This window comes from Littorina saxatilis, linkage group LG15 (assembly GCF_037325665.1).
Source record: "Littorina saxatilis isolate snail1 linkage group LG15, US_GU_Lsax_2.0, whole genome shotgun sequence".
NCBI lineage: Eukaryota > Metazoa > Mollusca > Gastropoda > Littorinimorpha > Littorinidae > Littorina > Littorina saxatilis.
Genome location: NC_090259.1, coordinates 17,253,500 through 17,268,099, shown reverse-complemented (window position 1 = coordinate 17,268,099; position 14,600 = coordinate 17,253,500). Strand labels below are relative to the sequence as shown.

The 14,600-nt window shown below is 45.9% G+C and overlaps 1 protein-coding gene across 2 annotated transcripts in view; it reads right to left on the bottom strand.

The window, feature by feature from the left end:
* LOC138948693 (70 kDa neurofilament protein-like) overlaps positions 1-14,600 on the bottom strand; it is a 74,540-nt gene that overhangs the window by 31,862 nt on the left and 28,078 nt on the right. For both annotated transcript variants that reach the window (XM_070320288.1, XM_070320287.1), the window contains exons 3-7: positions 6,316-6,502; positions 3,499-3,594; positions 2,878-3,039; positions 1,303-1,428; positions 546-689 (exon numbers count right to left, since the gene is read on the bottom strand). In XM_070320288.1, the coding sequence (XP_070176389.1) occupies positions 546-689; positions 1,303-1,428; positions 2,878-3,039; positions 3,499-3,594; positions 6,316-6,502 (715 nt within the window). The remainder of the gene's footprint in view (positions 1-545; positions 690-1,302; positions 1,429-2,877; positions 3,040-3,498; positions 3,595-6,315; positions 6,503-14,600) is intronic.

Below are 14,600 nucleotides of genomic sequence, written 5' to 3'. Positions count from 1 at the left end.
TTCAAAATTTTCAATCAATTTGATTGAAAAATGAGGGTGTGACAGTGCCGCCTCAACTTTTACAAAAAGCCGGATATGACGTCATCAAAAGTATTTATCGAAAAAAAGATAAAGAACGTCCGGGGATATCATTCCCAGGAACTCTCATGTCAAATTTCATAAAGATCGGTCCAGTAGTTTGGTCTGAATCGCTCTACACACACACGCACAGACAGACAGACAGACAGACAGACAGACAGACAGACACAGACACACACACACACACACACACACACACACACACACCACGACCCTCGTCTCGATTCCCCCTCTATGTTAAAACATTTAGTCAAAACTTGACAAAATGTAAAAACTCCTTCTGCACTAACACTGAAAAGAACACAGATTGGGTAAAACCGTTTTTGACATTATAAGAGGAATTGTGATTACTGATGAATTCAATACATCAACAATGTTTAACCTGTCCTGACGCATCATCCACAATTTGAAAAGCACATTGCATTATACCTGCTTGAAAAGGAAGAACAAAAGTGTTTTGGACGTACCTGCAGTTCCACCAACATGGCTTCCATCTCAGCGCGGAGTTTGTTCATCTCGTCCTTGAGCTGGTTGACCTCCAGCGTGTGCTCCTGGTCCTTCTGCTCCAGCTCTCTCAGCAGGTCCTGGTTCTGCTTCTCCAGCTGGGCGTTCTGTGGGCACATCATGTCATGTCATTTACTGTATCATCCCAATGCAGACAGGAAGAGAGAGAGACAGAAAGTCAGTGACAGAAAGAGACCGAGAGAGAGAGAGAGAGAGAGAGAGAGAGAGAGAGAGAGAGAGAGAGAGAGAGAGAGAGAGAGAGAGAGAGAGAGAGAGAGAGGGAGAGAGGGAGAGACGGAAAGAGAGGGAAAGAGAGGGAAAGAGAGGGAAAGAGAGGGAAAGAAAGACGGATAGATAGAAAGAAAGAGAGAACTCAGAACTCAGAAATGGTTTACTGTGAAGCCATCGGCCCGTACACAGATGGAAAACGATCGCGATTTGTACAAAGGAGAATATCATGGATAACCATGTTATTTCTTCAGTCCAACACTTGGACTGTTTAAGAGAGAGAAAGAGAGAGAGAGAGAGAGACAGAGAGACAGAGACAGAGACAGAGACAGAGAGAGAGAAAGAGAAAGGCAGACAGAAAGAGAGATAAACAGAGAGATAGACAGGGAGAGAGACACACACACACACACACACACACACACACACACACACACACACACACACACACACACACACACACACACACACAGAAAGAGAGAGACCTAGACCTACCCTGGCTTCCAGGTCGGCCATCCTGAGCTTGAGGTCGTTGAGCATCTTGTGGACCTTCTTGGTCTCCTCGCGGGAGTGGGTCACCTCCATGTTTTGCTTGGTGGCTCCGGTGCGGAACTCTTGGACCTGCACAGCACGTCAAGTAAGACATAAGACATACGAAATGAGATAACTTATTGTCCATACAAAACAAAATTGGATGGGAAAAAAGTAAGGCTTGTCTGCTCTCAAACAACATATAAAAACAAGCAAAACATAAAAAACAAGAGGCGAAGCCTTCAAGGCTCACGTAAGAAATCGACAAACAGTAACACAAACTCAATCACTCCGTCACACATACTCACACACACACAGTAAGCATTGGTGACACTGTGCAAGAAAGAGAGACACTAGATCTAGATCCTAGTCTGCATGTGGTCTACTTACAGACACGACTGCCAAATAGTCTCGGCCCGCTCAAAATAACAATGACCGAGACATTCCTTCGCGTGACGTCTAACCCTCTTACGCCATAATGTGACGTCTTCAAATGACGAAATGTTAAAGTTTCTACCACAGACATACACACGCACGCACGCACGCACATACGCACATACGCACGCACGCACAGACAGACAAAGTTACGATCGCATAGGCTACACTTCGTGAGCCAAAAAAACCATACCAAGTATAAACATCCGAAGTAGAACGATGACCTGAACATTAAACAGTTTAAAAACAACAGATTACAAAACACACAAAAACTAAAAAAGAAGATGGCTGACTGACAGGTGTGTACAGGCAAACAGATTAGCATAGTTGCATAGAGAGAAAGACCTGCGTCCGACCACAGAGAGATATGTATTTTACGCCAACCAACCAACAAACCAGCCTATCCACACATCCAACCAACCAACAAACCAGCCTATCCACACATCCAACCAACCAACAAACCAGCCTATCCACACATCCAACCAACCAACAAACCAGCCTATCCACACATCCAACCAACCAACAAACCAGCCTATCCACACATCCAACCAACCAACAAACCAGCCTATCCACACATCCAACCAACCAACAAACCAGCCTATCCACACATCCAACCAACCAACAAACCAGCCTATCCACACATCCAACCAACCAACAAACCAGCCTATCCACACATCCAACCAACCAACAAACCAGCCTATCCACACATCCAACCAACCAACAAACCAGCCTATCCACACATCCAACCAACCAACAAACCAGCCTATCCACACATCCAACCAACCAACAAACCAGCCTATCCACACATCCAACCAACCAACAAACCAGCCTATCCACACATCCAACCAACCAACAAACCAGCCTATCCACACATCCAACCAACCAACAAACCAGCCTATCCACACATCCAACCAACCAACAAACCAGCCTATCCACACATCCAACCAACCAACAAACCAGCCTATCCACACATCCAACCAACCAACAAACCAGCCTATCCACACATCCAACCAACCAACCAACCAGCCTATCCACACATCCAACCAACCAACAAACCAGCCTATCCACACATCCAACCACACCAATCAAACCCAGCACAAGTACCTTGAGGTTGTAGAAGGTCTCCATCTCGTTGCGGATGGTGTCCATCTTGGAGTCATACTCAGACTGGATGTCTCTGATGGCCTGGGAAAGCTCGTTCTTCCAGAACTCTCTGTTCTCGGCCGTCGTGTCGCGGTATGCCAGTGCTGCCAGCTCCTTCAGCTCCTAAAAACAACACAGACCAAAACGTCAAAAATCATAAACAGTTGCCATTTAATCAAGCTGGGTTTCGAATGTAACATATTGTTTAATTGGTCATGCACCGGAAATCCACTAATTGAACACCTGCTGGCGATGCGCATTGACACACGCTTAACTAGTTAACTAGTCTCTGTTAACGCGAGTTTAAATGCACAGTTCATCCCGTTTAGCCACCAGTGGTCTGGGAAGCAATCAGGTTATTGGTTGGGGCAATGTGTGTAAGTGGGCGGATTGTCTTATTCCACGTCGGCCTTCCTGAGCGTGAGGTCGTTGAGCATCTTGTGGACTTTCTTGGTCTCCTCGCCTGGTCAGATCTGAGATGTTTTCACAAGAGGGGGACGTAATAATCAGTGGCATGAACTGTGCCATACTGATAAGTGAACAAAATAGGTCCGTCGCGTGCAATGGTCAAGAAGAACTGACCTGTTCGTGGACACTCTTGATGAACTCCAGCTCCTCGGCCAGGGTCTGGGCACGGTTCTCAGCGTCCAATCTCTGGATCGTCTCGTTGCTCAGGTCCTGTAACCATGGAAACAAACACGCCCCTTAGCAACAGGTCATCTTTTAACACAAGCAAACAATCAACCAGTCTTTAATTTCCCTTAAGAACTATGTAGTAGACTGACTGAAGGTGTATGAAAGGAGAGAGCCCTGAAAACAAAATAGATGAAATGGAAAATTTTGTTCAATTAAACATTCCATGAAATAATCTTGTTTGTGTGTTTCCTTTGTTTTTGTCCCCCACCCCTTACAAAAATGTTCGACTTGTATATAGTATAAACAATCGTTTAGAAATCCTGTAACTGGGTAGCCCTCAAAATAACCTCATAATGGGTTCAAGATTTTTGCAAAGAAATATTGATAAAAGGACAACAAGCAGAATTACAGAAGATAAGTAATGCTTTTTTCCCCACTTCAGAATTGCGCCAGTAAGCACAATGTATCTCCTCTGTTGGAAACCACCTATCTAACTGAATACAAATGAGTTGTGGGCCGCTTTTCGTATTGCTGAGCGCGCATGTTTACATGAAATCAGTCAGGTGAATCAGAGCGGAAAAAGTGTGACACGGAGTGGAGGTTCCCTTGCCCCACCCTCACTCCCCCCTCCCCCTTCTTCCGCCACCCCCTCTCTCCCACCCCCTTTCTCTCTTCCTTCCGTCACAAACACGTTCCACCCCCGCGCACTCGACTCGAACCTCCACTCTTCAAGTTTGACACTATAATCGTATCTCCGATAAGTCACCTTCGGGTCTATATCAGATATACCGTACTTATAACAACATCACCAGGCCTAGCATTCAGACCCGGCAGTCAGTCAACCGCAGAGACAAAGCTGCGTTCAACCAGGTGTGAACATACGTACGCCTGGCGTCTTAGCAGATCTTTAGTATCTTGGATTTGTGTGAATGTGTTGAATGAACTAGGTCAAGTGTTCCCTCCTGTAATATCCTTGACATTGTTCAGAGGAATTCATAAATCTCCGTATTTACTCACATTACTCATTGTGAGCAAAGCCGCTGTTTGCACCTACTTTTGAGTGCTCATTTTGACTAACGAAACCTCAAAAACCCGTCAGCTGGGGTTATGAAGAACACGGAAAATCGTAAATTTATGTTAAACTCTCATGTCGGATTCTTGCCTACACCGGTCTCGTGTATTCTTGTACAAGTTTCGTTTCGTCCATAAACTTAACCTTTCTTGTTCTTAGTTTGTATTCTCCACCAACCTTGTTTTAAGGGCACGGTATATGAAGGATGATAATTAAGTACCTCGATGTACCAAAGCAGATTCTCAGTGAAAAATAAGTCCTCCTGAGGAATTCGTCTGGTTTTTAAGGTCCCATCAAAACCAAGCTGCCGAGAGGGGACGAGCTATTAAATTAGAAGTATTAATAAAGTCCGACCGCCGTCATTAAGAGACCGTTACAACACTGGGTACATTGAGCAAGATGTTCATCCGAAACACCGTTAGCTTACCACATGGACACTCAAGTATTAGCGTGAAGGATAGGATTTCAGATATTTGAGGAGGATCTTATCGTATAAACCTGAAGACGGGGTGAATGCATTGTATTAATTGGCGAGTGTTTGTGCGAGGCACGACAAAACCTACACCCTTCCTTAATCTGAGCAACTTGCACGCTTCAACTAGGAGTGTCCGTGTGCGTGTGTGATGCTACGAACAGACGATGAACAATATATACATGCTTTTAAAGTAACGGTACTCCCATGTGTGTGTGTGTGTGTGTGTATGTGTGTGGGTGAGTATGTGTGTGTGTATGTGTGTGTGTGTGTGTGTGTGTGTGTGGGTGTGTGTGTGTGTGTGTGTGTGGGTATGGGTGTGTGTGAGTGTAGGGGGGGGGGAGGGGGGCGTTACTCTGGAGGGAGTGGTCAGGGACAGCACACACAATTACACAGCACTTCAGGAGTCGTTGGTTCTCCTTAGCATGCGTAGCCCCCTTCCCATCACCTTTTGTCTCACACATACACACACACACACACACACACACACACACACACACACACACACACACACGCTCACAAACACACTCACACACACACACACACACACGCTCACAAACACACTCACACACACACACAACACTCACAACACTCACACACACACACACACACACACACACACACACACACACAACACCCACAACACTCACACACACACACACACACACACACACAACACTCACAACACTCACACACACACACACACACACACACTCACACACACACACACACACACACACACACACACACACGCACCACACACACACACACACACACCCACACACAACACTCACACACACACACACACACACACACACCAGGGGCGGACCTAGGGGGGGTTCCTGGGTGCCCGGAACCCCCCCCCCATCCGTTTTTTTTTTTTTTTTTTTTTTTTTGGTAAAAAAATAAAGGGCTTGTGCTTTTCTTCCTTCCAAATGCAACATGCTTGAAACTGACGAGAAACTCAAAGGAGAGGCCTCCGATTGACCTAAAAAAATAAAATTCCTTCAGCATCTGGGGGGCATCGCCACCCAGACCCCCCACCAGGGCTTTGCCCCTGGACCCCACCGGGGCCTGACCGGCCCCTGCTCCAATGTGGACCCCCCCCTTATCCACAACTAGGTCCGCCCCTGCACACACACACACACACACGCTCACACACACACACACGCTCACAAACACACACACACACACACACACACACACACACAACACTCACAATCCTGAGTTTCTCCAGCTCCTCGGTGAGCCTGTTGATGGTGTTCTTGTCGCGCTGTCGCTCTGTGTCCAGGGAGTCGTTGGTTCTCCTCAGCATGCGCAGCTCGGCCTCCAGGTCCGAGATCTGCTGGTTCAGCTTGTTGATGACGTCACGGTCCTGAGCGCGCCACTTCTTGGCGTCATCAAGTCTGCAAAAGAAGAAGAGAAATATTTAGCTAATTGGTTTGAGAGAAGGTTTGTAATGTTGAATGAAGGCCGGGCCAAGGCGCACGAGAAAGTTACCACTTGAACCGGATGGGAGGGACCCAGCCGCGGTGATCGATTGGTTGAATTTGAGATTGGATGTGATTTCAACGAATCAGACTTCGCGGTTAGTTCTCTCCCGTTTGGGTGGCCGACACAGTTTTGCTTCGGCCAACAACAACAACAAAAATAGTCTGTTTACGGTATCCCGACCGACCCTATTTTTTTCGCGCGACCCTAGACTTTTTTTTTTGGCATTTGGGGAGAAAAGAAAAAAAAAAGTCTTTGTTTTTTGGGCAAAATAACTTAAAAAATAAATGTTTTTTTTTAAGAAAAAAAATAAATAAAAAATAAAAAATCCCGACCTACCGACCCTATTTTTATGTGCCTATGTTACCGTAAACAGACTATTTTTTTGTTTGTGCCTTAGAGGACCTCAGCCTTGGTTTTCGGTGTACGGGGTGTAAGGTGTGGGGGTAGTTTGAGAGACAATGACTTTGTGTCTGTTAGTGTAAATGTAATGTTTGTTTACGCATCACATTGTGACGCACAAACAAAACCAACATCCTCTCGTTAAATGTTCCTGGTAGGACCGACACACAGATAATCCGTCACCCCCACCAACCAACCCCCTCGAGACAAATACACACACTAATCAAAAGGTTGTAAAATTCAAACCAGATGACATGGAGGTACGGAGGTAGCTTTTACAGAACTAAGGAGCAAGGGAAAGTCAACATTCGCCAACGGGTAAGCCAAACATGAATGACGTAATACATTTTTTTGACAACATCAATAATATTGAAGCACCAAAAAGAGAGGGTCGTTAAGGAAGAGGGAGGGAGTGGCTAGAAGTCTGAAAGAGTGTGAAAGGTCGTTGGGATGTAAGAGGAGGAGGAGGGGGCGGGGGGGGGGGGGGGGGGGCAGGGACATCAATCTTAAGTGTAACCGCAACAAGCTTCCATTTCGACGAGTGTATTTACTCGACGTCTAGACTCGACCCCCCCCCCCCCCCCCACTCCAGTATTTTCTCCACACCCCCACCCCCCCCCCCCATCCCGCCCTCAAAATAAGTGCATGGACCGTTTGATGCAGTTACCACCGCCCAGAAATAGAGGACAGTGGGGCTTGTACCAGAGTCAGCTCAAGGGGGATATAGGGGAGACCGGGACTGGCTGCAAAAGGTCATCACGCTGATTAGATGTCGCTGATATTCTGTTGACCCTGTTAGGGCACGCGCGCTAAAAGAGTTCTCACTTCAGGGGATTACTGGGAGGTTGATAGAGACTGCTTGAGTTCATATAGCTGTCCCCTGGATAAGTATACTCCTGCGAAACGTGGTGTATTGGAGGGGGGGTAAGTATGTGTAAGGCCGGTTGGTCAAAGAGAGGGAGGGAGAGAAGGAATGAAGAAGGAGGGAGCAAAGAGAGGCAGGGGGAGAGGAAGGAATAGAGACAGGGGGAGGGGGGAGGTGGTGGTGGTGGTGGTGGGGGGGGGGGGGTGTCTGCGAGAAAAAAACAAACAAACACAAAGACCAAAAACAAAAACAACAGAAATTCAGAAAAATATGATTTAAATAGCTTCACATGAAAAACAAAAAAAAGCTGTCATGTGCACCATAAAACTTTAGAATATCACAAAGGGAGAAAAACAGTAGACAGCTTGCACCAAATTATGACTCGCGCGAAACTGCCATATTTGTGTTCCATACGACCTAAAGCCGTATGCCACAAAACCAACCGACCCATTATAATTTTTGCATAAACCTCTATTCAAACTTTTACATCACCGACAACTCCAACGCAAATCTAGAATGACCGTTCCTTGTTACTGATAATCCATGCAGAAGGAAGGAGAACACCTATTTAATGCGTGATTAGCGTTGGCAAAATAGACTTAATCTCCGTGTTTGATCCTTGAATAGGTCTTGGTACAGACAGAATAGATATTATCACGAGAAAAGTCAACAAAGGGAAACTTATGTTATAATAAGTCTGGGTAGGTAGCACGCTTTTCGCTTGATTTTGAGAGAACTGGATGTCCGGATATTTCTGTTTCTTCCTCTCTCTCTCTCTCTCTCTCTCTCTCTCTCTCTCTCTCTCTCTCTCTCTCTCTCTCTCTCTCTCTCTCTCTCTCTGTGTTTCTGTCTGTCTCTGTCTCTCTCTCTCTCTGTCTCTGTCTCTCTCTCTTGTAGCCTTAAACCTCTATCCTCTTAAAATAAAGTTCCATCTCTTTCTGTCTCTCTGTCTCTCTCTGTCTATGTCTCTTCTTCTTCTTCTGCGTTCGTGGGCTGAAACTCCCACGTACACTCGTGTTTTTTGCACGAGTGGAATTTTACATGTATGACCGTTTTTTACCCCGCCATTTAGGCAGCCATACGCCGTTTTCGGAGGAAGCATGCTGGGTATTTTCGTGTTTCTATAACCCACCGAACTCTGACATGGATTACAGGATCTTTTTCGTGCGCACTTGGTCTTGTGCTTGCGTGTACACACGGGGGTGTTCGGACACCGAGGAGAGTCTGCACACAAAGTTGACTCTGAGAAATAAATCTCTCACCGAACGTGGGGACGAACTCACGCTGACAGCGGCCAACTGGATACAAATCCAGCGCGCTACCGACTGAGCTACATCCCCGCCCCTGTCTCTGTCTCTGTCTCTCTGTCTCTCTCTCTGTCTCTCTCTGTCTCTCTCTGTCTGTCTCTCTCTCTCTCTTAAACATTAAGCTTGCTTTTGTGCCTGTTTTCAGGTGTTGGCTCGACAGAACTAAACGGACACGCAAGGTGGCACAGAAAGCATGCACCTGTCCGAGTAACTGAGAAAGAAAGACAGACAGGTAGTTAGACAGACACACAGTGGGAGAGAGAGACTGAGAGAGAGAGAGAGAGAGAGAGAGACGGACAGACAGAGATAGAGAGAGAGAGGGAGACAGAGACAGAGAGACAGAGAGAGACGGACAGACAGAGATAGAGAGAGATAAAGACACAGAGAGAGAAAGAGAGAGAGACAGAGAGAAACAGGCAGACAGATAGACAGATAGACAGACAGACAAACAGATAGACAAACAGACAGAGTGAGACAGACCGACAAAAAGACAGACAGCCAACCAGTCTACCAGAAAGCCAACCACTCAGCCAGCTATAGCCAACCAGACAGATATAGACGAGCTATACCAGACACAGACACGAACTCCGATAACTTGATGCAACACGATTATCTCCCGTGACAGGTGACGGTCGTCTACACTCACTGTCATGCGGCAAATGTCAACGTTTTGCTGAATTACCGGTTTGTGGAAAAACCTGCATGGCATGCATCTAACATTGTACGCTAAGTTTTGCTTAGTGCTTGGGATCTTGGTGTTATGTCTCAGTTAAATGTATGCTTTGTATGCTTGTTGATTTGTGCTAGTTTATTCTATAATGAATTTGTAAAGCGCCTGGAGCCAATTGATGGGACTCGCGCTATAGAAAAGTTATTTATTATTATTATTATTATTATTATTATTATTATTATTATTATTATTATTATTATTATTATTATTATCTATTATGAATGGTGCAGGGGGTGGGGGATGGGGGTAGGAGAAGCGTAGGAGTGAATGGGGAGAAGAAGACTAGAACAAGTATGTATGTTCTGAATGAGTAGAATGGTGTGTGTGTTGTGTGGGTAATGTAAAGACCAGGTGGGACAAAAAAAGCGACAGCGAGGAGAAACATGAGGATATAAATAAAGACAACTGTAGACAGTGACACAATGTTCTCTCTCGCTCTCTCTCTCTCTGTCTCTTATCTCTCTGTCTCTTTTTGTCTGTCTGTCTCTCTCTCTCCCCTCTCTCTCTCTCTCCTCTCTCTGTCTCTTTCTCTCTCTCTGTCTGTCTGTCTCTCTCTCTCCTCTCTCCGTCTCCTCTCTCTGTCTCTCAATCTCTCTCTGTCTCTCTCTGTGTCACTCTCTCTCTCTCTCTCTCTCTCTCTCTCTCTCTCTCTCTCTCACACACACACTCCCTCAAACGTGTACTAGGAAACACAACCTCCTCCCTCCTCCCACACACCCCCGCCCGCCCACCGTTATTTTCATTATCCCAAATATCTTCCAACACAACACACCACCCTCATAACTTGTAACATATCACAGTTACTTGGCAATGCAGGCTAGATCAGTTTGACCGGCTGTTGTGAATTCAAGTGCATGTCAGTCTGGTGGGGTTGTGTGTCAGTGTGTGTGTGTGAGGGGGGGGGGGGGAGTAGATGGTGGGAGAGGGTAGGGGTGGGGGTAGCGGTGTGACAGGTTTCATGAGGATGATGACGAAGTCAGCAAGGTCAAAATATGGTCAGACCAACGGCGGTCAGTTTGTAGCCCGGAGGCAGACGGCGGAGAAAGGATTGGGGGGGAGGGGGGGGGGGGGGGAAGTGGGAGTGGGACGGATGGATGAAGATGGTGGGGACGGAACAGATGATTGATAACTGACTTGTGGTGGACAATTTGGGATTGGTGGAAAGCGTCTGGAGGTCGCGACAATCTCGTGTTGCCGTTCGATATTCTGTTGTTCGATCTTTTGTCGTTCGATCTCATGACGTTTGGAGTGGGGTGAAATTAGTACCCGACTGAAACATTGAAAGTTGCTAGCACAGGTGAGGTAGACCCTGAACAGTGGCGAGGTGGAGGATATGGTAAGAATTAAGGGCGAGGGGGAGAGGGGGTGATAGTCTATTACCTCCAGTAGCACAGGTGTGCCTATTTCATGTAAATGCTTGTATAACTGTGTTTTAATTTTAAATGTGTCAAGCGCAAAGAGCATAATTGTAAAGTTATGATGTTGCGCTATATAAATGCTCATTTATTATTATTATTATTTCTTTTACGAGACTATAATGTCCTGCTGGTGCAGTACAAATTCAAAATCACGTCCATTGTAAAAATGCGCATTCAAAATTGAGCGTGGGGTATATGAAATCATTACACAAATATGATAAAACCTGCCGGTGTCAGATGGTCATGGCAACAGGTGTTTTGAATTTGTTGGACACGTGCAGCAAGAGTAACCCACAAGGTTTGTAGATTTGACGTATGATGGGTGGTCAACAGTACTATAAAAACCTCACATCTAATTTTGTTATGGCAGAAGATTGGTACAAAGGTGTTCATTGTCTCCCTTGAGAAATTGTGTTTTAATGTTGTGAGTTCATGGCCAACCATAAATGTAAGTTCTCCTTTTGAGATAATAAAGTATTATTACATTATATTGTAAATTAATCTTTCTGTCTCTCTACCCAACGAATGTGTGTGCGTGTGCCTGTGTCTCTGTCTTTCTGTCTCTCTATCTGTCTGTCTGTCTGTCTGCCGTCTGTCTGTCTATCTGTGTGCGTGCGTGTGTACGTGACTGCATGCGAGTGTGCGTGCGTGCATGCGAGCATGCATGCATGTGTATCTATATAATGTGTGTGAGAGTGCGAAGTGAAAAAGCTCAGTTTATACCAGGCTCCCACGCCCGGAGGCAGGAGGAAAAAACATTTAAAAATATTACAGCTGAACACTAAAATCAAAGGCTATTCGCCTCCTTGCGTGTGAATCAAAGTCGTCAGAGCCAAATAAATCGAAGTCAGACCTAGTGTAGGTGGGTTTTTTCGTCCCTAAAATCCCCTGTATACGTACCTCCACCATCCCCCCCCCCCTCCCACTCTCCCCCCCCCCCCCCCGTATTTTCCTCCACGGCTTCTCTTTACCCTCAGCCACCCTCTCTCCTACAATTATTCAGCCCCGGAACGCGGTAATCGTACGAAACGGCAAAACAAAAATCAATTTTCACTGACAGGGTGGCCCCAAGGAAATGCCGTACCCTACATCCATAAACAGCAAGCAATTAAAAATAACAAACGGCTTGATCGAGTGACTTGAATACGACCAGATCTGCTGATATCAGCAGAAATCAAATTAAAAAGCGCAAGCGTAAGTGCCAGCGTAGCTCGATTTGAACGATTGTCGTATAATAATCCTCATCATCAGAATAACAAGAAATCAAATTATACAGCGCAAGCGCAGGTGCAAGTCAAGAACGGGTTTTAAAATGTAGCTAGATTTGACGATTGTAAAACAATAATACCCATCACTGATCATCATACGAAAAAGTAAAAAGTTGCACATGAATTAGAATAGGATGGGTTTTTTGCAATTGCAACGTGACCCAAACAACGCTGACAGCAGCAGACAAAAATGCACAAATTACAGTAAGTTAGGGAGGGCAGTTAGAAAAAAAGTATTTGTCAAAGTCTCGTCGCAAGATCTTGTAATCCGTATGTTAAATTCTCCCGTTAGGGTCACCACCATAAGCTTGAGCTTGTTGTTGATCCTTAACATGTATTATGTTCAATTGCCTATGAATTGCTGAATAAACACTGTTTAAACCAGCAAAAGACCAAAGTGTAACTGCACTATCTAGCATCCGTTTAGAAATTAATTCCCCAAAATATCCCATTCTGAACAAGATCGAGAAGAAACAGTGAGGCTGTTGAATTGTCGCTACATGTTCAAGTGGAGAGATGCTCTTGTTCCATGTACATAGCCAGGCCAGAACTGAGCCAGCGGGCAGAAGTCTTTTCACGGGAAGGGCCGAAAACTGTCTGAGAGAGAGAGAGAGAGAGAGAGAGAGGGAGAGAGAGAGGGAGAGAGAGAGGGAGAGAGGGAGAGAGAGAGAGAGAGGGAGGGGAGAGAGAGAGAGAGAGGGAGAGAGAGAGAGAGATAGAGAGAGAGAGAGGGAGAGAGAGAGGGAAAGAGAGAGAGAGAGAGAGGGGGGGAGAGAGGGAGAGAGATAGAGGGAAAGAGAGAGCGAGAGAGAGAGAGAGAGAGGGGGGGAGAGAGAGAGAGAGAGAGGGAGGGAGAGAGAGAGAGAGAGAGAGAGAGAGAGAGAGAGAGAGAGAGAGAGAGAGAGAGAGAGAGAGAGAGAGAGAGAGAGACTGAGAGACGGGTGGGTGGTAGGTGAGTATGGAATATTATTCTTACATGCACGCAGTGCAGCATTTATCGATCGATTTGATCAGCCGCCAGAAGCTGGCGGCGACACGACACAGACATCAAAGGAAAACAATTCACTTGCTGATGCCGACGAGGTCGCAATTACTAGACCAACAGGCTATGGAAATAGCTTTGAAATGCTGTTTTATTCTCAAGATAGATTTTCATCGTCGCTGCTTCTAGATACAGAGGTGTGTGTGTGTGTGTGTGTGTGTGTGTGTGTGTGTGTATGTGTGTATGTCGGTGTGTGTGTGTGCGTGTATGTCGATGTGTGTGTATGTCGGTGTGTGTGTGGGCGTGTTTGTGTCAGTGTGTGTGTGTGTGTGTGTGGATGCGTGTGTATGTCTGTGTGTTTTTGTGTGTGTGTGTGTGTGTGTATGTTTGTGTATGTGTGTGTGTGGGGGGGAGGGGGGGACACCGATTTACTCTCAACGGGATGCTGTTTGAAGCATTTGATGTGCCGATGATTTGAATGAAGCGTAGTGTATTTTCTGTGCATACAGGCTGGAGGCTCCACATTCCAGCGCGACGGTTTGCCTTTTGAAATGGGTGTAATCGATCGATTGTCTGGAAATTATTCATACTGTAAACACACACGTGTATGTACATATTGTCCCTAAAAGCGCATGCACGTGCGCACAAAAACGCTTGTATGCACGCACGCACGCTCGCGCGCGCACACATACACACACACACACACGCACACACTACTCACACACATACACACACACACACACACACACACACACACACACACACACACACACACTAACACTAACACTAACACTAACACACACGCGAATGCTGAACGACTCAAACTTCTTTCTATCAATAATAAATTCATAAGCCTTCGGTAACAGCTGCATGTTCGTTCCACAAAACTGACTATGCAATACGATTTTTGTGTGCAATAAAAGGTGACAGATTGTTTTGACAAAAAGGGACAAAGGAGCATTCGTGTGTCAGCGGGCAATACACACACACATACACCCACACATACACACACACACCGGCACACACACACACACACACACA